Here is a 24,887-nt window from a genome sequence, read left to right as displayed (position 1 = left end):
TAGGACTTCGCAACGGTTCACCAGGCGTCCCCGGATTCCCAGTTCGCGAGTCTTCGTTCCGTTCGTCGATAGTTGTGGGCCTCCGTCATGAATTGTGGTGCGTTACAGGTGCTCCGTCGTTCGTAGGTCTATGTCACGCGGAATGAGTAATAGCTCCCTGCTAGTTACTCGGTACGCTTAAATCAGTTCATGTAGCTCGGGTGACAGCGTGCGTAGAGTTGATCCAAGTCGCGAGGTGATTGGTGCGGTGAGCTACAGCGCACGCAGCTCTGGCCCTGCCGGCGCTCTGACGTCACTCAGCCTTTCGTCCTCGTTCCTTTCACGCTGATGATCCCTCGCTGGTTCTTCTTGAGATTCGGTAAGCCCGTGAATACAATATTCGCGGCATGGGACATAGCGAAAATCAAAACAACAAAATCAGAAAACGACAAATTCGCAACTTCGTTAGCCCTTGAGGTGGTGGCATCTTGCCTGGATTCTTCTCTAATACGCGTTTTCCCGCGTATCACGACAGTTCCCGCCGAGGACCTGACGGGGTAAAATCTACCACGTCACAATTGATATTGATGATATTGACATTGATATTGATTAGTGTACAAATGCCAACTAGTAGTATATTTTATATTTCATATAGGGATAGCAGTTTGTATAGTACGGATGAAAATGTTTATACAGAATGTCTCAAAATACTCGTTAGAGCTTTTAAGGGTGAAAAGTAGAGGACATTTTGAATCAATAGTTCCTTTTTCATATATTGACTCCAATGGCTAATTACCAGATTATGAACAAATGTAATCGACCAACCACAGAGCGCGCGGGCACCATGTGCAGTTCCGGTACCACGTGCGCGGTGTTCCGCTCACTTTACAATAATTTGGTTTCTTCTGAAATTTTAATGGAATAACTTATGAATAATATTGTTACGATAACTCCCGATAACATTATTACGATCGCTCCCTGAAATACGCGGAATGTGGTTATAATTTACGTCTGATTCGAGAAGGAACAATTGAGAATTATGAAGATTCGATAAATGTTAATTTAGAAAAACTAGTTAGGATGGTCCGTTGGTCAGATTTGCCGGTGTTAAATGGTACGTCCACGCATTAACTCGGGTCTGTCTTTGAATATTTTATTTCTTGTTACCGCACACCATTTGTATAGTATTACAACAACATAGATGCGTTATCCGACTGAGCTGCTTGATTTACATCTAATTTTGGTAAGTTAAGACACTCGGTTTCTATTTATTGTCTAAAGTCGTTATTACGTTTAGGCAATATGTCAGTTGTTTCAGCAGGTAAAGAATGGGAAGGAATAGGAAATAGGTGCCAGGGGACTTCCCAATCTATATGAGGAGAATAATTGTTCCTTGAGTCTAATATGGTATCCTGGCATATGGAACGAGAACAGAATTTAACTGAACTATCTGATTGTTTCTTTGCTCGTGTATTCTTGATCCGTTTTACGTAAGTTAAGTATTCTGAATTTATTTGAATAGTTATTCTTAAAACTTGTCTTTGATATTTGACTTGCTTTCAATGAAACAGAGAAAACTGTTGAACACAAGATCTGTGTTCAAGAATGAGAGTTAGAATAATTCATACTGATTAATCAAGAACGACGACTGACAGGATATAAGAAGACGAAGAGCCATCTTTTAGTTTCTCCAACCCTATTTAACGACTTTGTTTCTTCCGTTACTTCTTTTGAATTTGATTAATCTTTAATTCCCTTTTTTATTAATTAGTTGACAAATCAGAGCACTAACAATTTATCTGTTTGTTGTTGCATATCTGAGTCTTCCAATTCTGTACCTGAAACCTCACGAGTACTGCTAGTTTCGAGGAGCCTCAGGTTTATCTTGTATTTAAAGACATAATTAGGATTGGTATGACAAATTCCTTATGAAAAATGCCCGACAAAATAATAAGGATTGTCGTAACAATTTCCAATCGTATAAAAGATAACATAATTCATAAATTGTGGTCCAACATAATATGCGCGGAATATAAAACAAAGCATAAATGCAAATTAATAAGTCCAAATCATAGGGCTTGATTATATAGACGATTGATCTACTGATGTTCATGTATAGTACTGTCAATAAAGATAATGGCATATGTATTGTTTATAGTGTATGTATGGGTTGGAGTATAACAACATGTGTGGGGGTTGGCCATGGGTATAAGTGGCTGTGTATACATATATTGTGACGACACTTTTTACGATGACGTACAAATAAATGGCACCGAGATAAATAATGAATAAAATACTCATTTAACTGGGCACCAGGTATAACCAGAGTTATACTGGTCAGCTCTTATGCGGCGGGATCCTGGGTTTGGGATACAGTAATAAAAATCTGAAAACTAGAGAGGTTCACTCTAAAAACTACGGAAATTAATTTATACAACGACGAACTATCGGGACCAAAATCCAGGAACGGATTCGATTTATTTTAAATAGAAAATATAAGAACAATGTGGTTGAATTCAAGTGATAAGTACGGAAAACAGATCGAGGTGGTACATAACGCACTGGGATATTACCCGAACGACAGTATACAATAATTTTCCCGCTGGAACAACGCAACATACGATACGTTATAACAAACGGTACGATAGTGACTCACGCATCCATGTGCCAGGGAGACGATTCCGCGAGATGTGGACTGAACGATTAGACACAAAACCGGAAGAATAGAAAGAAGGAAATGAGAGACCGATCCTCTGTTTGTCACCGGATTAGCTATCCTTGGAGCCGTAGTGATCCGGAAAGCGCAGGATAATGCGTAAGAGTACGTCAAACGGAAAAGACCGGTTGATCCCGTGACTTGAAAGATAGCCACAATACCCCTGAGCGTACTTCACCGTAGTCCATTAGCTCCTACTATCCACAGGAACATACTCTCTTGGATTATAGGTCCCTGAAATGGATCACAATACGATACAATAAATCCAAAAATCGGTACCAAACGATAGCACGTCTATACCTGAACTAGGCCACGTCGTGAGTAACGCTATAAATTTCAAAAATTGAAAACCTTCCCGAGAGCGCGTCGTAATACCACCCCCTGGTCCAATCAGGTTCGCTGTTACATCGGCTCCGTTAGCAAACTCGCGATCTTCAATTGTTTTGTCGATCCTGATAAAATTGATCCTGGTATCTTACTACTTTAGGATGGCTGCAGTGCCGGAAACGGCACTTCACTCATGCATCCTCAAGCCAGGCGGGCGCCAACCAATTCTTTTCTCACCGGGAACTGACAAGCCGGTATGACTTGGGAGTTGGGTGGAACTGGCCCAACTCCGCCAAAACGAGTGCTCTGACGGAACTTATCAGATAATACAATAACTTAACGGATCCTGTCAATTTTTGAGAACGTGTAAAATCGAGAAACGCAACCGTAGGTGCTGATCTTTTGGGGTCGCGTAAAATCAACAATCGCAACTGGATACAGGCTGCTAGGTTGAGGTAGAGAGGGTTAGAGTAAGCGTCAGGGAAATAGTGTGAGGTACAGAGAGCAACGAATCGAGAACGTAACAGAACGAATTAGAATATCAAACCGAAATCCCTTCACCAATTAATAAATTGGAAGTTCTCACCAAAGCTGGTGCAGCTAATCCCTGAAGGCCGAGGTCTGTATTCAGAGGACACTTTGATGGGCACTGCACTAGGGAACAGCACTACACCTCCGAAACACTCACAGAAAAACCATAGAATTTCTTGGATATTGCGAGAGCAGCGCGAGAACTGCACGAACGAGAACTTTCTATACCGTATCGAAACATAGCTAGAAAAACTATCAAAAGATAGCATTGAAGCACGAGCCAGTTCGTGACACCTCGGTCAGTGCCCTGAAACAGACTGCTTTGACTATAGCCAAATTCGAGAATTAATCACTCTGATTCGTCGAGGTCCTTTGTAACGTGGCGTTACGGAGCTGGAGGGGATTTCCACCTAGGAATGACCGAAAAATGAATAAACAGGACTTCTCAGGTCAGACAGTGGGTTCAGTGGCACAGTGGTAAGTGCTCGACTTGGCAGTCCGAAGGTATCGAGTTCGATTCCCGATCAGAACTCCTAATTTTTCGAAAATTTCTAACCCTCTAGCACTCCCTGGCGGCCCTGTGGATTAATTAATTATAGCGAGGACGAGCCAGGCACCCCGTTATAAATGGCGTCCAACGTGGGGCTTGAACCCACGACCTTGAGATTAAAAGTCTCATGCTCTACTTTTTTTTTTAATAAATAAGTTTATTCTGAGAAATATGAACACAATATAACAATTTACAAGTCCAAATAAACTTAAAACAAAAACTTAGCCAAATTATTTTCCTTTCTTGAAAGAAAAAATATAAGAATATTGACTTAATAGAAAGTACTCTTATTCTTACTATATAATATTAAGTAAGTTCATTATTAATTACACGCTAAGACACAGGATTGCTAAACATAACTTAATATACCATTCTGGAGAAAAATAGCACCAAAAAAACCAGACCCCCGTTATTTAGAAAAAAGTAAAGAAAAAAAAGAATGGGTGATTACCTAGCTACATATATTTATTGTTCTTTTCGGAGCCACAAAAATTTCTTTGTTATTCCGATGTTTATCGATAATATCCTTATTAGGTAAAGCAGTCGAGTAGACTACATTATCTATTTTTTCGATAAAATCATTCAATTAAAATGTTATTTTTTTTGTCAGCCATATTCCTTTTCTCGTGGTATATGATCGGTATATTTCTATCATTTTGTATAAATTCTTGTCGATCTAAAAGCATAAACGCTTGCGGTGGAAGGTATCCATCAATCTTCATTCTATTCATCTCATCAACGTTAAGTTTAGAGAATGCATTAATAATCCTATTTTTGATCTCCGGAGTTGCACTAAAATAGTTCCTCGTTATTTTTAACATGAACGCATCAATTCTAGGTATATCCGCTATGTTATACAAAACTTCATTACTAATATTCTTTTTGAAATTTGAGTGGGGTGATCTATACAAGCTTAAACAAGCTTTTATACATTTTCTTTCGAATATCCTTATTCGTTCCATGGCAGAAGCACTAACATTCCACCAAACAGGCACCGCATATACTAAAATAGGTCTAATTAGCAATAAATAACATGTAATTTTAGCCTTTTTCGAAAGGTGTATATTATAGAACAGTCTGCTGTTACTTTTGAAAGCAGCTCTTGCCTTATTTAGCTGTATTTTAATGTGTTTATTATATCTTAGCAGATAATCTATGTTCATTCCTAGGTATTTCACTGTGTCTTTATGCGGAATTCTAATTTCCTCATCAATTCCCGGAATTGTAGTTTTAATAGAAAAAGTTGTGATTCCTTCCTTTTTTAACTTTGATAAATAATGGAGAGCTTTGCGAATTAGAATTGACTCGCATTTTTTAGGATTTATCCTTAGATTCCAAGTCATGTAATACTTATTAACGTTATTGACAAGCATCTCTAGTTTATGTTGAATTTCTGTTGGGTATTTACTTGCAACATATAGCAGTAAGTCGTCTGCAAAAGCTATAGAATATAGGTTGTTGTTATTGTTCAAATTATATAGATTTAAAATATCACTATTGTATATATTAAACAAGATTGGCGAGTTGATCGTTCCTTGTTGGAGGCCATCGGTTATATAGAATTTACTAGTTGAAGAGTTACCATTCAACCATATAGAGTCGAATGCTTTTTCTAGGTCAATATGTGCAGCAACAATTAAGTCACGCTTATGAAGGTGGGTGTTTGCATCAGAAAGGAACTTATTAATTGCATGAGTAGTAGAGTGACAATACCTAAAGCCGAATTGATTGTCTGGAATTATGTTATTCTTATCACAGAACTCAGTGATCCGATTATTTATTATTGCTTCGTACACTTTACTAACACTCGGCGTGAGACTAATAGGTCGGTAACTAGCTGGATCTGTAGGATCTTTGTCTTTTCTTATGATGGGCACAACCCTAGCACATTTCCATGAAATAGGGAAATAATAATTGTTAAGAGCATTATCAAACAGGATCGTGTAGTCTTTAACAATTCTTTGTGGCACGTGTTTCAATATGATGGGTGGAATATCGTCAAGACCCCTAGACGTCTTGTTCCGCAAGTTCCTAATGATTTTGGCAACAGCCTCCTCAGAACAAAATAAGCTATCTTTTATACTATTGTCAAAAGGGTTGGAGGCAATTATTCTAGGAGAAAAGGAAGTGAAAGTGCTATTAGACTTTCTAATATTATTACATTCCTCATGTATGGTTTTTGCTGCTCTGTCAACAATTTCTTTAAACTGGGTATTATTATTTAAGTATCTAGGAGAATTAATTGATTCATAATATGCACCAATTATATTAAGTTTGTCCGTTGGATTTGTGATAATATACTTGTTATCTACCAATGGAGAAGTATCAAGGCCGCAATTACATCTATAAATTATAGCCTGGTTTTGCTGATCTATATGCAAATCACTCATTGAAAGAGGCTGCTTTGGCCTAAATAAACTGTTAATTTTAGGAAAGAAGCAATCCGCTTTACGATAATTTATTAGCTTGATTTGTGCAGCCCAAAAGGCATTGGTAGCTTTATCCATCTCTGATTTTAATTCTTTTTTAGTAGCAGATATTAAATTTTTGATGCAATTTTATTTCATTTGCATTAGGAGGAAACCTATTCTGTGATCTATGTAATAGAGTTAATAATTTTAATTTATTACTCTGTAACTTTTTAACTCTAGGTGTAAGGTATTTGTGTATGCTATCTGTTGCTTTATGAACCGGAACTAAGTTATTTATAGCATTTCTAATTATTATATTGATTTTTTCTATATAATCATCTATTTCGTTAATAAACAAATTTCTATCATTAGGAATGTTTAGATTATACTCTTTCAGAATGCTCTTTGTGAATTTATTCCATTTAGTAGATTTATATCTAAATATCTGTTTATCAATATTATTAAATATTTGAGACATGACTTCTGAATCCAAAAGCAACTTGAACGTTATAGCCTTGTGGTCGCTATCATAAGATAATACGTGTATTTTGTGATTCATATTTCCAATTAATAATCTGGCATCAGCTAAACAAATATCAAGTTACGACTCCTTCGGCCTAAAAGTAGGCTCTATTGGCAAATAGAATAGAGATTTAAATTTAATTGCTTCGGCAGCTTCCCACGTTCTGAGATATTTACCACGTTGGTTATCAACTTTATCATTCCAGTCTATGCGTCTAGCATTAAAATCTCCTGCTACTATATAGTAATTATTAGGGTGTTGCAGCTTAAGATCATCTAGCAGTGTATTAAGCTCCTCTATAAAAAGTTTGTTACTATTATTTGTTGCATATACGCTTATAATAAAGAGATTCTTTCTTGAATTAAGCGTTAGCCTAATGATAGTGTATTCAAGTATCTTGTTACTAAACGAACTAGGATAATTTATTACCTCATATGTAATTTTTTGTTAACTAATATGGCTGTTCCACCACCTTGAATTGCATTAGGTCTATCAGTTCTAATTATGTTGTAATGTTCAAAACTGAGTTTATGCCTATTATTGAGTTTAGTTTCAGAAAGTAAAACGATATCATGTTTATATCTTTTAAGAAATTCGTGTAACTCTAGCCTCCTAGTGTTCGTTATCAAGGAATTAACATTAATGGCAGCTATCTTTAGATTGCAAGGCACTGCATTTAGATTCTTATCTACTTCGTTATTATTGCTATTCATATTTTGTTTATTAATCATTCTAAACCTAATGTATCGAATAGATGGTCAATTCTAGATACGTTAACCATTACTTGATTGGATAAAGGCATTAGGTGGCCATCAAGAATGTTTAATATCTCTTTCTTGAAGCTTTTCACCCATTTGGGAGTATGTTCACTGCTGTTATCTGATCTGGTTGACGATGTTATATTAGTATGACTATTTTAGTATTTATTGCTATTAGTATTTATTGCTTCATTCCTATTGTTACTCATTGCATTTTTTTAATTTCTTGGTAGTTTCACTTTTCATTATGTTTTTTTGACTCATTTTTAGGTTACTACCAAATTTAAGAAACGGGCAGTCTCTATAAGAGGCGGGGTGGCTGTTGTTACCACAGTTTGCGCATTTTAAAAGACACCTGTCTCCATTGCTTGATAATTTACATTCCCCTGGTTTGTGGCTTTCTGTGCATTTTACACATCTAAATGGTAGGTTACAGTTGGCACTAGCGTAGTCCAATCTTTGGCATTTCTTGCACTGGAATATTTCTCTCTTTTTCAGGAACTCCCACTTAACAGGCTGATAAGCGAAAGCTTTAATTTGCATATAAATACTTATGGCTATTTGAATTAACGCTATGGTATGTGCTTATGGTATTGTTTCATTTATGTTAGTTAAAATTTGTTGAATGGAGTGAGTTGAGTGTTTGTGTTTTTGGATGGTGTTGGGAGGGATAGGGATGCAAAGGGGTGAGATAGTATCTAGTTGGGAGATTGCGTATTTTTTGCTGAGGTTTTTTAATCTGCTTTCTATTGGCTTTATTTTTGTTGTGTGGTATAGGAGAGTGTTAGATGGGTTGTGCATTGGATTGTTAGAGTGTCTTATTTTAGTCAATCTTCGTAGTGCTATTATTTCTGCGGTTTTGATATTTTCTAGAGCTGGTTTTTTGCAGTTTAAATATAGTGGATGAGCGTATTCTAACAGTGGTCTGCAGATGGATTTGTAAATTTTACTTGTGTGCTCAATAGCTAAAAGTTTGTTTTTGAATGTAATTTTTCTAAAGTGAGCTGCGCGAGCTGTAATCTTTGTTTTTATTGTTTTTGTGTGTTTGTTGAAATTCAGTTTTTTATCGTTTATTACTCCTAGATATTTTGCGGTGCGACTTGGCTGAATTGCGGTGTTGTACATGTTTATGTTTGGTGAGGTGTTTGTGATGTTGTGGTTAAATATAATTAATTTCGATTTGGTCGGGTTCGGTTTCAGGCGCCATTTTTTGAACCAGCTGATGGATTTGTCGCTGAGATCTTGTAGTGTTGCTATTGCGTCAGTCGTAGATCTCCCGTGTGCGATTAGAGCTGTGTCATCTGCGTATTGGAGGATGTATTTAGCTGGGTTTACGTCGTTTTTATTTACTGAGTCGAAGTTGTATATGTCGTGGCAGTATAAATTGTAGAGTAGGGGAGATAGTGGGGATCCTTGTGGAACTCCCTGTTCTGGTGTAAACTTCTCTGAGAATTCGTTTCCTATTTTTATTTTTATAGTTCGATTTGTGAGGAAATTATCTACAATTCGCAGGAGGTATCCTGGACAGTTTTTTTGCCACAGTTTGTATAGCAGGCCTTTATGCCAGACACTATCGAAAGCTTTATTTATGTCTAGAAAGAGTGCTGCTGAGTGTTTTTTGGTTAGTTTTGCTGCTTGTATATTAGATGTAATGATCGTTAGTGGTTCTATTGTCGATTTTTTACTGCGGAAGCCGAATTGGTAGAGCGGGATTGTTGTCTCCATAGCCTATTCCAGTTTTTGTTTTATTTGTTTCTCGAAGATTTTTCCAATTGTTGGTAGAAGAATGATAGGCCTGTAGTTTGATGCTTTCGATGTGTCTGTGCCGGGTTTCGGTATAGTGATGAGAATTCCTTGATTCCATTTTTCCGGAAAAAAGTTTTCGTTTAGGCAGAAGTTGTAAATCTGAAGCATGAGTTGGTGTATCCGTTTGTCTAATTTTTTGATTATGTTCATTGTTACTTGATCGTGCTCCGGTGCTGAGTGAGTTTTTGCCTTTGTGTATAATGTTGTTTAGTTCCGATGGGTTTATGGGGTCGTGGGTTTTAACTGTGGATTCTGTGTTGCTGATAAAGTCGGAATGCCATTAAGATATGTTGTCGTGGTGGACGCTGTCGAAGTTTTGATCTTTTTCCTTCCTGAAAGCTGCCTTGAAGTGATTTGCGAATACTTCTGTTTTTACCCGGTTGTTTTGGATGGTTTAGCCGTTATGTACTAGATCTTGTTCTTGCTGTTTGTTGTTATATCGAGAGAGTCTTTTTACAGTTTGCCAGTAGTTTTTGCCTTTTAGTTGTTTTATTTCGTCGCACGCTTTGAGCCAGGAGTGGGTTTGAAATTGTTGTATCATTAATGGGATCGCTTTATTGATATTGTTCAGTGTTGGTTTTAGATCTGGATGTGGATTGCTTTGATATTCTCTGTATAGGCTTCTCTTGTATTTTATACATCTGATTGTGTGGGGTGGAAGGTCGTAAGAGAAGTGTTTTATGGAGTGTTTTGGGGTATTTGCTCCGACTGATGTTGCCAGTTTCTCAGAGAATTTTGTTACCGTGTCTCTGTCAATTTCACTGTTTTGTGTTGTTTGCCAGAATGCGATCATGTCCGCGTTGATTAACTCTATATTTGCCTTCTTTAGGTTGAGTTTTTTCTCTTGTGTTGTCGGTTGCCGATTAAGGTCTGTTGTAATGATTATGCTTAAGTGATCTGCTCCTAAGTCCGGGGTTACTATTGCTGATTTGATATTGTATTTTAAGCTTTCTGTGTATAGTATTCTGTCCGGAGTTGAGTCCATGTTATTTGCCATGATGAAGGTTGGAGGGGTAGTGTATTGCTTGAAGTTAGAGTTAGCTATGAAATCATCTATTTGTCGTTGTTTTTGTCTATTTACGTTCAAGTCGCCTATAATAATAGCGTACTTGTATCTGCATGCCTTGATAAAGATGGAGTTGTCGATTTTGGCTGATGGGTGAATGTATATAAGAAATAAGTGCAGTCTGTCGTTTTGGAATGGAATTGATATGTGCAGTGCTTCATTTCGCCTGTCATTAATCACCATTGGGTTTTCTCTTTTCTGACGTAGAATTGGATCGGTTTGGAAGATGGCGCCTCCTCTTGTGTTCGTGTTGATTATATTTCCCTCGTGTTTTACGCATCTCCAGTTACGGTATTGAGTGTTACTATTTTTGTTTGTTTTTGTTTCTACGAATGCTGTGCAGTTTATATTATTTTTTTGCATGAAGTTGTTGATTAAGTATTTTTTGCTTTGGTAACTGTTGATGTTGGAATACAATATTTTTAGCTCAGCCATTGGTGACGGTAAATGTTTTGCCTGTCGTTGTTTCGGTGGGCGAAGGAACCTCTGGCTTTTGTAAGTCGAACATTAAAATATATATTCTGTTTCCCGAAAATACTGCCGTCGTGTCTACCTCAAATTCGTTAATGAAGCGCTTTTTTAGCTTCTCGATCAATTCTTCCCTATTTGTGTTCTTTTTTTTTTTTATTTTGTTTCTGTATGTATTGATTATGTGGTCGTGAATTATGATCGGGGAGTGTATGTGTGAGATCTTAGTTGTTTGAATGTCGATGTCGGCTGATTTTTTATTTATTGATTTGATTATTGTATTTGGAATTCCGTCTATGGGTTTGGTTGGTCTTTTCGGACACTTAAATGACCAAGCTGCGTGTTCATTGGAGTTGCATGCGGAGCATTTATATGGAAGCTCGGATGTGCATTCGTGTGATTTGTGAGGTTCGTTGCATTTTTGGCAGGTAATAGGTGTTTTGCAGTTTGCTGTGGTGTGTGTGAATTGCAGGCATTTATTGCAAGGTTGTGGTGTTGGTGGTGGAGGGGTACTAGGGTACACTGGGTAGTGTTTTTGTAAGAGAAACATACCATTGTTCATCAGTTTTTCACATGAGCTTGTGCATCCGGTGATGATTCTGATCAGCTTCGTTGGTTTGTTCGTTGCCTTAGATGTGATGCGCTTGCATCAAGTTGGGTTATCCCGCGAGCGTTAAGGGCTTCGCTGATCGTGGTGTCCTCTAGCTCGTATTCTACTGTTGCGATGACAGCTGAGAAGGTTGCGTCTGGTGGGTTGCTTATTGTATTGTGTTTGTGTGCATTTGTTTCTGTGTATGTGTTGATCGAGTTGCTCTGAATTAGCTTGTCCAGTTGTTGTATTAGAGTAGCCTTCTCAGCGTTTGTTTTTAGTAGGAATCCTTTCGCGGTGCGTAGTATGACGTCTTCCTCGTGTTTCGGAGACTCGGACCAGATATTAGCGAGCGTTACTCGGCTCTCGATAGTTGAGCTATTGATGTAGAATAAGTGTTTGTATTTTTTTTTTTTTGCTTCATAGACTCAAGGAGCTAAGTAGTTTGGCTTAGTTGAGGCTCGAGCATTTGGTGATACTGTCTTTGTTTGGGTGTCAGATGTTGATGTACACTGCGGGACATTAATGCCGTCCTTGGGTGGAGCTAGTAGGAAGCGGGAGTAGGGCGACCGGCAGTAGCGACTGGTGGCGAGCAAGCCAGGCCGCCGCGTAGAGAGGGTAGCCTATTCCCCTCGCTAGGGACGGCATGTCTGTCCAGACTCCAGGCGTCCCGTATAAGAGTGTCTCGGACAATTTCATACAGATACCGCATAAGTCCCTCTCACTCGCAGTTAGTGGAGTCCCAGAGATAGCCCGCACTGTGTATAAGAGCGTCTCACTTGCGCCTAGCGCTAGTCGCCCATAAGACCCTCTCACTCGCTGGCAGCAGTGGCCTAGCGCGTATCAGAGCGTCTCACTTGCTTCTAGCCTTAGTCGTCCATAAGACCCTCTCCCTCGGAAGCCAGGCCGCCGCGTAGAGAGGGTAGCCTATTCCCCTCGCTAGGGACGGCATGTCTGTCCAGACTCCAGGCGTCCCGTATAAGAGTGTCTCAGACAATTTCATACAGATACCGCATAAGTCCCTCTCACTCGCAGTTAGTGGAGTCCCAGAGATAGCCCACACTGTGTATAAGAGCGTCTCACTTGCGCCTAGCGCTAGTCGCCCATAAGACCCTCTCACTCGCTGGCAGCAGTGGCCTAGCGCGTATAAGAGCGTCTCACTTGCGTCTAACGCTAGTTGCCCATAAGACCCTCTCACTCGCTGGCAGCAGTGGCCTAGCGCGTATAAGAGCGTCTCACTTGCGTCTAACGCTAGTTGCCCATAAGACCCTCTCACTCGCTGGCAGCAGTGGCCTAGCGCGTATAAGAGCGTCTCACTTGCGTCTAACGCTAGTTGCCCATAAGACCCTCTCACTCGCTGGCAGCAGTGGCCTAGCGCGTATAAGAGCGTCTCACTTGCGTCTAACGCTAGTTGCCCATAAGACCCTCTCACTCGCTGGCAGCAGTGGCCTAGCGCGTATAAGAGCGTCTCACTTGCGTCTAACGCTAGTTGCCCATAAGACCCTCTCACTCGCTGGCAGCAGTGGCCTAGCGCGTATAAGAGCGTCTCACTTGCGTCTAACGCTAGTTGCCCATAAGACCCTCTCACTCGCTGGCAGCAGTGGCCTAGCGCGTATAAGAGCGTCTCACTTGCGTCTAACGCTAGTTGCCCATAAGACCCTCTCACTCGCTGGCAGCAGTGGCCTAGCGCGTATAAGAGCGTCTCACTTGCGTCTAACGCTAGTTGCCCATAAGACCCTCTCACTCGCTGGCAGCAGTGGCCTAGCGCGTATAAGAGCGTCTCACTTGCGTCTAACGCTAGTTGCCCATAAGACCCTCTCACTCGCTGGCAGCAGTGGCCTAGCGCGTATAAGAGCGTCTCACTTGCGTCTAACGCTAGTTGCCCATAAGACCCTCTCACTCGCTGGCAGCAGTGGCCTAGCGCGTATAAGAGCGTCTCACTTGCGTCTAACGCTAGTTGCCCATAAGACCCTCTCACTCGCTGGCAGCAGTGGCCTAGCGCGTATAAGAGCGTCTCACTTGCGTCTAACGCTAGTTGCCCATAAGACCCTCTCACTCGCTGCCAGCGCTTGCTCAGCGCGTGCGGTTGGGACATAGTAAAAAAAAAGTGGACAAAATTATAGGTCTTTCGACCAGGGGTTTAGCTGACGAGAAGTTATGTCATCAAAATGGAGGTTAGGTTTTCAGTAGTCTGTCCAGAATCCATCGCGGTCGATTACCTGACTTAATCGATTCGGAATCGAATCGATTAAATGCTTCAAATAGTCTGGGTTGTGCCGAAGCTCTTCCCAGATTCTTTGAGCATGCGCAATTATGGCTGATTTCGATCTTTCCCTCTCAGGTTGCCATCTCCGGGTCATCTCGGCCCAAACATTCTCAATGATGTTTAGGTCGGGAGATTTAGCGGGCCATTGCACCACTTGGATGTCCGGATGATTCGAAAACCAATTTCGCGTTTCACGAGAAGTGTGGACAGCGGAGTTATCTTGAATAAGACGAATTATTGGCATGTCATCTGCCGGATACACCGCGCGAACTGTTGGAAGCATAACTTCCTCCAGTACGCGAATATATTCTGCAGAATCCATGTGTGGAGATATCTCCACTAATTCGCCCAGAGTCTGTCCGCTTGTCCAACCCCACAATCCACACGAAATACGCCCGCTGCGATCTGCAGGGACGACGTATCTCGGATCAAGCCGGACACCCACTGGCCGCCACACGTGAAGACGCCGGTCAGTTGACGATTGGAAGACTTTCTCGTCTGTCCAAATCGTAACCTCCCAGGTCTCACGTGGCGTCTGCAATTGTTGCTCCGCAAAAGCAACGCGAGCTCTTCGATGTTGCGGGAACATCAAGATCTTTCGGGCAGGCCGAAAACAACCATAATTGGCCTCCTGTAATTGACGACGCGCGGTCCTGGCGGAACCCGGAAAACCCTCCCTCGCGGCAACTTGCGCAACGGCCGCGAATGGATCGCGATCAATTGCATTGATCACGAGGCGGTCCTGTTCGCTATTTGTAATTCGCGGCCGCCGATTCTGTGCACGATGGTCGTGGAGAGCATGATCACCTCCGACTTGATATGCGTTGATCCATCGGCGTACAGTTTTTACACTGCATCCGATAATCTTCGCTATCTCATCAAAGGGTATCCCACCCTGCTACAAACCAACGATGCGCCCGCGTTGCTCTACACAAATATTCGGTGCCATTTTGATGTCAACTTACCAACGTCTCTGCTAAGAATGAGACTATTTGTCAAGATACTGTATGTAACGTTACACAAAAGTGTGCATAGAACAATTTGAAGGTGACTTCGGATTATAATAAGAGAGCCTAATGTTTGGAGTGAGAGGGTCTAGCGCTAGAAGCAAGTGAGACGCTCTGATACGCGCTAGGCTAGCACTACCAACGAGTGAGAGGGTCTTATGGGCGACTAGCGCTAGGCGCAAGTGAGACGCTCTTATACACAGTGCGGGCTATCTCTGGGACTCCACTAACAGCGAGTGAGAGGGACTTATGCGGTATCTGTATGAAATTGTCTGAGACACTCTTATACGGGACGCCTGGAGTCTGGACAGACATGCCGTCCCTAGCGAGGGGAATAGGCTACCCTCTCTACGCGGCGGCCTGGCTTCCGAGGGAGAGGGTCTTATGGACGACTAAGGCTAGAAGCAAGTGAGACGCTCTGATACGCGCTAGGCCACTGCTGCCAGCGAGTGAGAGGGTCTTATGGGCAACTAGCGTTAGACGCAAGTGAGACGCTCTGATACGCGCTAGGCCACTGCTGCCAGCGAGTGAGAGGGTCTTATGGGCAACTAGCGTTAGACGCAAGTGAGACGCTCTGATACGCGCTAGGCCACTGCTGCCAGCGAGTGAGAGGGTCTTATGGGCAACTAGCGTTAGACGCAAGTGAGACGCTCTGATACGCGCTAGGCCACTGCTGCCAGCGAGTGAGAGGGTCTTATGGGCAACTAGCGTTAGACGCAAGTGAGACGCTCTGATACGCGCTAGGCCACTGCTGCCAGCGAGTGAGAGGGTCTTATGGGCAACTAGCGTTAGACGCAAGTGAGACGCTCTGATACGCGCTAGGCCACTGCTGCCAGCGAGTGAGAGGGTCTTATGGGCAACTAGCGTTAGACGCAAGTGAGACGCTCTGATACGCGCTAGGCCACTGCTGCCAGCGAGTGAGAGTCCACTTTTTTTTTACTATGTCCCAACCGCACGCGCTGAGCAAGCGCTGGCAGCGAGTGAGAGGGTCTTATGGGCAACTAGCGTTAGACGCAAGTGAGACGCTCTTATACGCGCTAGGCCACTGCTGCCAGCGAGTGAGAGGGTCTTATGGGCGACTAGCGCTAGGCGCAAGTGAGACGCTCTTATACACAGTGCGGGCTATCTCTGGGACTCCACTAACTGCGAGTGAGAGGGACTTATGCGGTATCTGTATGAAATTGTCCGAGACACTCTTATACGGGACGCCTGGAGTCTGGACAGACATGCCGTCCCTAGCGAGGGGAATAGGCTACCCTCTCTACGCGGCGGCCTGGCTTGCTCGCCACCAGTCGCTACTGCCGGTCGCCCTACTCCCGCTTCCTACTAGCTCCACCCAAGGACGGCATTAATGTCCCGCAGTGTACCTGCTTTGGGCGTTAACGGTCTAGGAGCGATGAAGGTTTGAGATACCTGAGTATAGTGTGATTCGGTGTCTGGGGTTTTGTCTCTTTTTGGTGGTCTGCCTCTTTTTCTCCGGACCTTGCGGGCTGGAGAAAGGTCAGACTCCGTTTCCTCGTTCGTCTTCATACCACTTGCCACTTCACTCATCACACGACTTGCACGATTATCTGTTCGCTGTTTACTTGGTTGACAGCGCGATTATAAACACGTCTAATCTCTCCGCCGTTCCTAACCCGACTGTATATACCTCCATATTTTTAGTTATCAAAGTATGATTATTATAATCGTTTTGTTTAATTAAGAATAGACCTTTAGAAATTCCACTATCTTGTAGTGTTTTGATAATTGACCTTAAGTCAATGTTGCAAAGGTGTATTGGGGGTGGCCTACTTTCAGTCTTTTTAACTTGAACATTGCTATCATTTGCTGCACATGTGGCAGTGGCATCATCCATATCTATATTGTTATTAAGTTCTTCAAAATTATTCCTAGTTGGTAGTGCTTTGTCAGACATGTTGTCTTTGAGCACTGGTGAAAGCTTCTTTGTCTTCTTCGGTTTATGCCAATCTTCTGTATTTTCCAACACTGTGGTTGAATTAGGATCACGCAGTTTTCTAGGTGCCATAACATTAGGTTTAACCTGAGACGTTGATGATGCATTAAGCTCCTTCGTGGCTTTTTTATATAGATCCTCTAAGCTTTTAGAATTAGTGATTATTTTATCGAAAATCTTTGTTTTTTGAATATCTGCATCATCGGTGCTATTCTTTTTTAACGACAGTTTCCTTTTGTTAACGGCCTGCGCCATGATGGCACAGCCCTATCTAGGTTAGGTTCTGTATTTTAGGTACTTCTATTAATTTTTAGAGATTATATAACTTTTTTATTCACTCACAATCCCACCCCAACACTTTATCACAATGCTGCATAGGGTTGAATGTAAATAATTACTTGTAAAGATACACTACTTTTGTTGAACGTTAACTGTACACAGACTCAGTCAGTCTCCAGTCTGATGCTCTCAGTCTCATGCTCTACCGACTGAGCTAGCCGAGCTTGACGTCGCCTAACGTCATAAGAGGGTACTACCGAGGTAGGGGTAGGTAGAGCCAAGCAGATTCCGAGTAGCAGAGTTTGCGCTCAATGGGATGCTTCGCACCCGCATCTCGTGTTTAAGGGCGAGGGAGTTGTAACGTGGCGTTACAGAGCTGGAGGGGATTTCCACCTAAGAATGGCCGAAAAATAAATAAAATGGACTTATCAGGTCGGACAGTGGGTTCGGTGGCACAGTAATAAGTGCCCGACTTGGCAGTCCGTATATATCGGGTTCGATTCCCGATCAAAACTCCTAATTTTTCGGAAATTCCTTTCCCTCTAGTACTCCGTGACGGCCCTGTGGATAAATTAATTATAGCGGGGACGAGCCGGGGACCCCGTTATACCTTATAGCCAGTAACTCTTCCATTTTCCTCAAGTCGTCCTGTTAAGGGGTCTACTCTAATTAGACGGGCAAAAAAAAGCTATTCTCACGAATTTTTTTGACCTGTATAAATTATAAATATGGATATAAAAAGTGTTAGGCCTAAAAAGTACACTCTTGAAATACACACAAAAAATTTTTTTATATTCATTTTACTCAGTTTTCGTACAGAAAAATGGGGGAGATGACAGGTCCAAAAAAAAAAGATGGGTGTGCGCTATTGATAAAATCTCTGGAATGGCTGATCTGAAAAAAAAAATGGTTTTAGATTCAGTAGGTAAATGGCTATAGCGCATATCATACGATTTTTGATTTTTTTAAAAATGACAAAATGGCACCCATTTTTCCAAAAACTACGAAAAAGCACGTTTATTTCATCGTTTTTTGCAAAAAAAAAAATAGTTACACTAAAAATTGTAAAATTCGTATGATATGCGCTATAGCTATAGTCATAGAAAACATGTGGTAAAATTTTTCTAAGAGTCGGTTGAATAGTTTCGGAGATTTTATCAACAAGCCGTCCAAAAACGTCATTTTGAGAAAAACGCGTTTAAAGTTTTCTTTAACGAAAAATCGTGAAAAAATCTTACATCTAATCAGCGATGCCTGTACCATACATTATGCCTTCAGTTTCTTCATAGCGCTCATTTTCATTCAAAATGTAGTACGAATAGTATAATATACAAAAGGTAGCAGCTCCTCATGTATACAAAGGCAGGTAGGTAGTACCGCTCCGAGCGGTGCGCATATTAGCGCGCTCAGGTAGCTAAGTAAACGTCGCTCAAAAGTACACTTAGACTGCTCGGATCTTTATAAAATTTTAGTATGCACTTTTAAATATGTATACTTTCGAATAATGCAATAAAAAAAATCGATTTTTTGAAAATTCTAACTAGGGTAGACCTCTTAAATCAAATCGAGAGCGTTCCTTAGCGGATCGGTACGTAACTTTGGAGAGCTACATCCTTAACTCGGGTCAAGGGGTTCCACTCCTGCCCTTAACCGTATCAAAACTATAACTCCGCCCGCTCTACAGTCTTTTGCTTATCTCTAGCCGGGCGCTAGTATCTCACCTGGGCTTCTGCCGGTCATTAGAGATGTCTCCGTCAGGTACTCTCCTCTGCCGAGCAACTCGGTACGTCGAGACTATCTCCCCACCGCAGATTCGAGCACCTCGACCTCAACTGGACCATAAAGAAATCTTCCAACGGCATTGGCGTAACTATACGAATCAACCCGAGAGCGTGGCTTCTGAGCAGGGTGGCAACCCAAAAGGAACCAGAAAGCGGGAACGTTATCTGTATCGGTAGCGGGAGTCATCTTGTGACCGTGAATCGAAAAATCACGTTACACCGTATTCCCTGGGTTGGCTTTACAGTTGCCAATTGTAACTGTTGCCTGGTTCTGATCACGGTTGCCACTTGTCACCTTTATCTTGGTCCTGTTACGGTCGCCGATTTTACCCGTTGAGCCTTGGACGCTTCTTGTACCTGGCTTTTCCTTGGCGGTTATCAAGTCCTTGACTATGATATCTCGCCGTAGCCTTTTCGGTGTCCCGGTTCTCCGGGATACTTTATTTTTCCTGTTTCGACTACCGGCTGCACCCAGGGCGATTACCGTGCAAGGTCATTGTCGCCACGAAGTTTTCTTTCAGCCGTTCGGCACCTTCGTAGGGTTCTCCATTCTTACTGTTTGTTCTACGATCGTCAGTCGATGTTTCAAAGACCCTATTGGCAGGTGTTATAGTTTTAACAGGGAATAATGTCCCTGGAGTACCTCTTCCTTTCTGCGTTATGATGTCGTGCTCCTTGGTTGACCGGAAATCCTCCAGATCGGATGCATTAACTATGTGCCTAGCTACGTTCGAAATCTATATCCAATATGTCACAGCCAAGGTGGTCAAAGGTTATGTTACACAATGCTTTCATAAATTCACTTTAGACTTTTATTCACTTTATCATTTATACAGTTGCTCGGTTCCAGTTATACTGATTTGCCAGTGGGATCTGGGCAACCCGATTCGCCCCACTTCGAGTTCGTCCTTACTACTTAACTATAATAAATAATTATTTTACAATAAATTTTTCTTAACTTTAAATTGTCCTTGACATCGTCCGGTTTCATTGCATTGCTCGCGGTTGCCCTTTGTTGATGTTGATGACTCCTTTGAAGGTTGGATTGCCCTTTTCTTCGCTAGCTGGCCTCCCCGCCTAATGCTTCCGGATGCCCGTGGATTATGACCTTCAATTTCGGAAGGTCATGTCTGCACCTTCCTTGGAAGCCCTTGGTGAGTGGCCCTGAAAGTCCCGGATGAGTGGCGGCCCTGGTTGCCACTTCACTCTGGCTTCCGTTAGTTGCCCCTTATTTGATTTTGCCTGAGGTCATCGTCCGATGCGTTCATCTGCCCTTGGCTAGTGATCTGCCATTTCCGAAGGTCAAGGTTCTAGGGCACCTCGAAGTCTCTGATGAGTGGTGGTCCTCATTACCTCTTCACTCTGGTTTCCGTTAGTTGGTCCCTATTTGACCTTGCTTAAGCTCATGGCCCAATGCGTTCATTTGTCCTTGGGTAGTGATCTTCCGTTTCCGAACGTGAAGGTTGTAGGGTCCCTGTCCCTGATGAGTGGTGGCCCTTATTGCCTCTCCTTCAGCCATGTGGGTCTTTCGGACGGCCACACTCCCAATTCTTAAATTGGCTATTGGCTTTTCTTTGAGTTACCTAGTAACTTTTGGTACGATAGAAACGACGGGCACAAGCTAGGACGCTCCAAACGTAAGTGAACCGGCCGGAAATTGTTGCCAGGGGAAGACCCTTAAGGACTCCCCTCCATAAATTAGTAATTCGTAATTCCCACGATAGAGATACGGCAAAATATAATAATACAGAATAGGTTAATCAAACGCATGACGGTAGCCAGAGACGAGGCGTGTGGTGGCCAGAGTCCGAAGGTAGGCGGAGCGGGCCGAGCGGAGTGTAGGAGACCTTAATGCAACCGATCGTGAGTCCTCGGTGCGAGCTGCAGGATCCAGCAAAGAGTGAGCCCTGGCATCTTCTTTGGATGCTACTGCTAACGGAAGCACCAGTGGACGTTCTGTAACAGGACGGCGCGATAGAAGATTTGATCTTTCCTCCTATCAACGGCACAAGTTGCGAAGGCCCTTTTTGGCGGCCCATAAGGGCGGCCAGCAGAAGTGGTGGAGAGATCCCATCCCGGGTCTCCTTTGCTCCACGTAAATCGTCCAGAATAAGCAGTAGTATAGTTCAGCCTCTGTCGATCGTTCTTGTGGTAACTCAGGAACTCTCATTGATGGTCCACTTCGTGCTCATGATGTAGAAGGTAAATTTGTCCATTACGATAGAGACAGACGAGTACGACTAAGAAAGCTCCAATAAAGAATAAAAACGAAAAGCAGAAAAGCGAAACAGAGATAGGTATAAAGGACGATAGGCGGAAAACAGAGTGCGTGAAGATAAGCGAGGCAAGCAAACCAGTATTTGGAATGTCGGGTGATTGACGTTTCGAGAGTCATAGAGTGAGAGTGAGAGTGAGAGTGAGAGTGAGAGTGAGAGTGAGAGTGAGAGTGAGAGTGAGAGTGAGAGTGAGAGTGAGAGTGAGAGTGAGAGTGAGAGTGAGAGTGAGAGTGAGAGTGAGAGTGAGAGTGAGAGTGAGAGTGAGAGTGAGAGTGAGAGTGAGAGTGAGAGTGAGAGTGAGAGTGAGAGTGAGAGTGAGAGTGAGAGTGAGAGTGAGAGTGAGAGTGAGAGTGAGAGTGAGAGTGAGAGTGAGAGTGAGAGTGAGAGTGAGAGTGAGAGTGAGAGTGAGAGTGAGAGTGAGAGTGAGAGTGAGAGTGAGAGTGAGAGTGAGAGTGAGAGTGAGAGTGAGGAGAGTGAGAGTGGTGAGAGTGAGAGTGAGAGTGAGAGTGAGAGTGAGAGTGAGAGTGAGAGTGAGAGTGAGAGTGAGAGTGAGAGTGAGAGTGAGAGTGAGAGTGAGAGTGAGAGTGAGAGTGAGAGTGAGAGTGAGAGTGAGAGTGAGAGTGAGAGTGAGAGTGAGAGTGAGAGTGAGAGTGAGAGTGAGAGTGAGAGTGAGAGTGAGAGTGAGAGTGAGAGTGAGAGTGAGAGTGAGAGTGAGAGTGAGAGTGAGAGTGAGAGTGAGAGTGAGAGTGAGAGTGAGAGTGAGAGTGAGAGTGAGAGTGAGAGTGAGAGTGAGAGTGAGAGTGAGAGTGAGAGTGAGAGTGAGAGTGAGAGTGAGAGTGAGAGTGAGAGTGAGAGTGAGAGTGAGAGTGAGAGTGAGAGTGAGAGTGAGAGTGAGAGTGAGAGTGAGAGTGAGAGTGAGAGTGAGAGTGAGAGTGAGAGTGAGAGTGAGAGTGAGAGTGAGAGTGAGAGTGAGAGTGAGAGTGAGAGTGAGAGTGAGAGTGAGAGTGAGAGTGAGAGTGAGAGTGAGAGTGAGAGTGAGAGTGAGAGTGAGAGTGAGAGTGAGAGTGAGAGTGAGAGTGAGAGTGAGAGTGAGAGTGAGAGTGAGAGTGAGAGTGAGAGTGAGAGTGAGAGTGAGAGTGAGAGTGAGAGTGAGAGTGAGAGTGAGAGTGAGAGTGAGAGTGAGAGTGAGAGTGAGAGTGAGAGTGAGAGTGAGAGTGAGAGTCTATTCTTCCCATTGCACATCATTTCGTTTCTCTTTGTACTTTACAGAATTTCCATCATATATTATTCAATTCCCATTGTCTAGAATTATCATTATCTAAAAATTCAAAATAAAAAAAAAACAAATAAGATACTAAAAATCTAAATAGCTAAAACACGCATTCACGTTATCCTCTCTCATAGCTTCTCTCAATATACATTTGAATTTTTCCAAACTTTCTGCCTTCTTAATATTCATTGGTAACTGATTAAACATTCGGAACCCTTGCTGAACTATTGATTTCTCAGCTGTAACTCTTCGTGTTTTCCGAATCACCAAGTTATCTTTCTGTCTTGTATTGTACCCGTGTGTTTCACTCACATTTACAACCCTTTCACTTAGATACTGTGGAGTAAGTCCGCATTTCATCTTAAATACTAGAATACACACATTCATTTTCACAATTTGATTAACACTGATTAAATCTAATATGTAAAGCATCTCTTTTATTGGAGTGTACATATTTGCCATAAGGATAGAGCGCATTGCTCGGTTTTGCGTACGTTGCAGGAGTGTCAAACTCTCATTACTACAGTTTAGCATTACTGAAGTACAGTATTGGTAGTACGGTGCTATTACTGATTTATAAATTGTTACTCTAGTTTGTAAGCTCAAACATCTTTTTATTCTATTAAGAAAACCTATTTTTTCCCCTATTTTTTTTGCTATATACCACGCATGTTCACTGAACAATAAATGTTCATCAATTATTACACCCAGGTACTTCGTTTCTCTAACTTCAACTATCCTCTCCCTACCTATCATTATTTCGCACTTGTTTTTAACATTCAGTTTTCTTGGATCATGTACAAGCATAAAAACAGTTTTCTTTACATTAATTTTTAGCGAGTTAATTTTCATCCATTTATCCAATCGCAGTAGACCGGTATTTAAAACATTCTCTATAGTTCTTACGTTCAATATTCAAGAGATTTCGTGAATGCTGATTTAGAAAAAGGTAGTTAGGATGGTTCGTTGGTCAGATTTGCCGGTGCTAAACGGTACGTCCACGCGTTATGTCAATTTTCTTTCTTTACATTAATTTTTAGCGAGTTAATTTTCATCCATTTATCCAATCGCAGTAGACCGGTATTTAAAACATTCTCTATATACAATACATTATCACTACATACATACAGCATCATATCATCTGCAAATAACTTACATGAACAACCACATTCTTTAAGCTCGTTTATTACGTCATTGATATAAACTATAAATAATAACGGACCCAACTTGGAGCCTTGAGGCACTCCGTAATTTACTGCTTCTTCTGTTGATAATTCATTATCATATAGCACTTGTTGCATTCTGCCCTGTAGATATGATCTAAACCACTGTAATGCTATTCCTCCTATTCCGTACTGTTCTACTTTTTTAACTATTAAACTTTTGTCGATAGTTTCAAACGCTCTCTTAAAGTCGATGAACACTACTCCTATTATTTTACTTTCATCAAATGTGAATCTCCACTCAATCAGCGTATCTTGTAACGCACTTTCACATGAAAAACCCTTCCTGAATCCAGATTGTTCGCTTCTTAAGACGTTATTATCATCCAAGTATGTAAGTAATTGATCCTTTATAAGTTCTTCCAGTATTATTTTATATATCGGAAGGGTATTAATGGGTCTATATTCATCAGCCTTTTTGGTTCCATTAACTTTAGATATTGGTGTAACTATTGACGTCTTCCACTTCTCTGGGACCTCCCCTTCTTGAATTGACCGATTCATTATTTCAAGCAATATCTGACTATTACCTACCCAAACCTTTTTGATAATCTCTGCCGTTATACCCTTTTTTGACCCTTTCTTATTATCTAAATTCTTAATAATTTTACCCAATTTCTCAGTTGTTATCTCCTTGAATTTATCAAGTTTAATATTTCGTTCGTTTGTTCCATATGTGTTAATCCTATCTTTATTACCTTCTCCCTCCGCATTAATTTCATTTACTATTTCTTCCACACTCTCTATAAAGAATCTATTAAACTTCCTTACTATTACATTAGGATCCAATTGTAATACTTCCCCTCGCTGATTTTTAATTTCCATTCGTCAACCACGATTTGAATTGCTGTTTCACACGAATATTGCTTTCTAAAACCCGATTGGTGCTTTGTTATGACCTCATTTGATTCCAGAAATTTTTCAATTTGGCTTTTTACTACTAACTCTAGTATCTTCTCATACATTGGCAACATATTAATTGGCCGGAAATCCTTTGCTTTTATGGCTCTATCTATCTTTGGGATTGGTATGATCGTGGACTTTTTCCAACTATCAGGACAACAGCCCTCACTTAGGGATCCGTTGATTATATCAACAAATATG

The 24,887-nt window shown here is 41.7% G+C and overlaps 1 protein-coding gene across 3 annotated transcripts in view; it reads left to right on the top strand.

Annotated features, from left to right (window-relative positions):
- Positions 1-24,887, top strand: part of LOC107267227 (probable phosphomevalonate kinase) — a 43,860-nt gene that overhangs the window by 14,751 nt on the left and 4,222 nt on the right. The window contains exon 3 of one of the 3 annotated variants that reach the window (XM_015738653.2): positions 10,875-10,936. The exons of 1 other annotated variant lie outside the window; for it this stretch is intronic. In XM_015738653.2, the coding sequence (XP_015594139.1) occupies positions 10,875-10,921 (47 nt within the window). In that variant the 3' untranslated portion in view covers positions 10,922-10,936. Of the gene's footprint in view, positions 1-8,065; positions 8,098-10,874; positions 10,937-24,887 lie in introns of those variants that run through there. One more of the 3 variants, XM_015738655.2, reaches the window with a different exon arrangement.

The sequence above is a fragment of the Cephus cinctus genome, unplaced genomic scaffold (assembly GCF_000341935.2).
Source record: "Cephus cinctus unplaced genomic scaffold, Ccin1 Ccin1_scaffold0353, whole genome shotgun sequence".
Classification (NCBI taxonomy): domain Eukaryota; kingdom Metazoa; phylum Arthropoda; class Insecta; order Hymenoptera; family Cephidae; genus Cephus; species Cephus cinctus.
The sequence above is the reverse complement of the archived record's forward strand: the minus strand, read 5'-3'. Positions and strand labels throughout refer to the sequence as shown.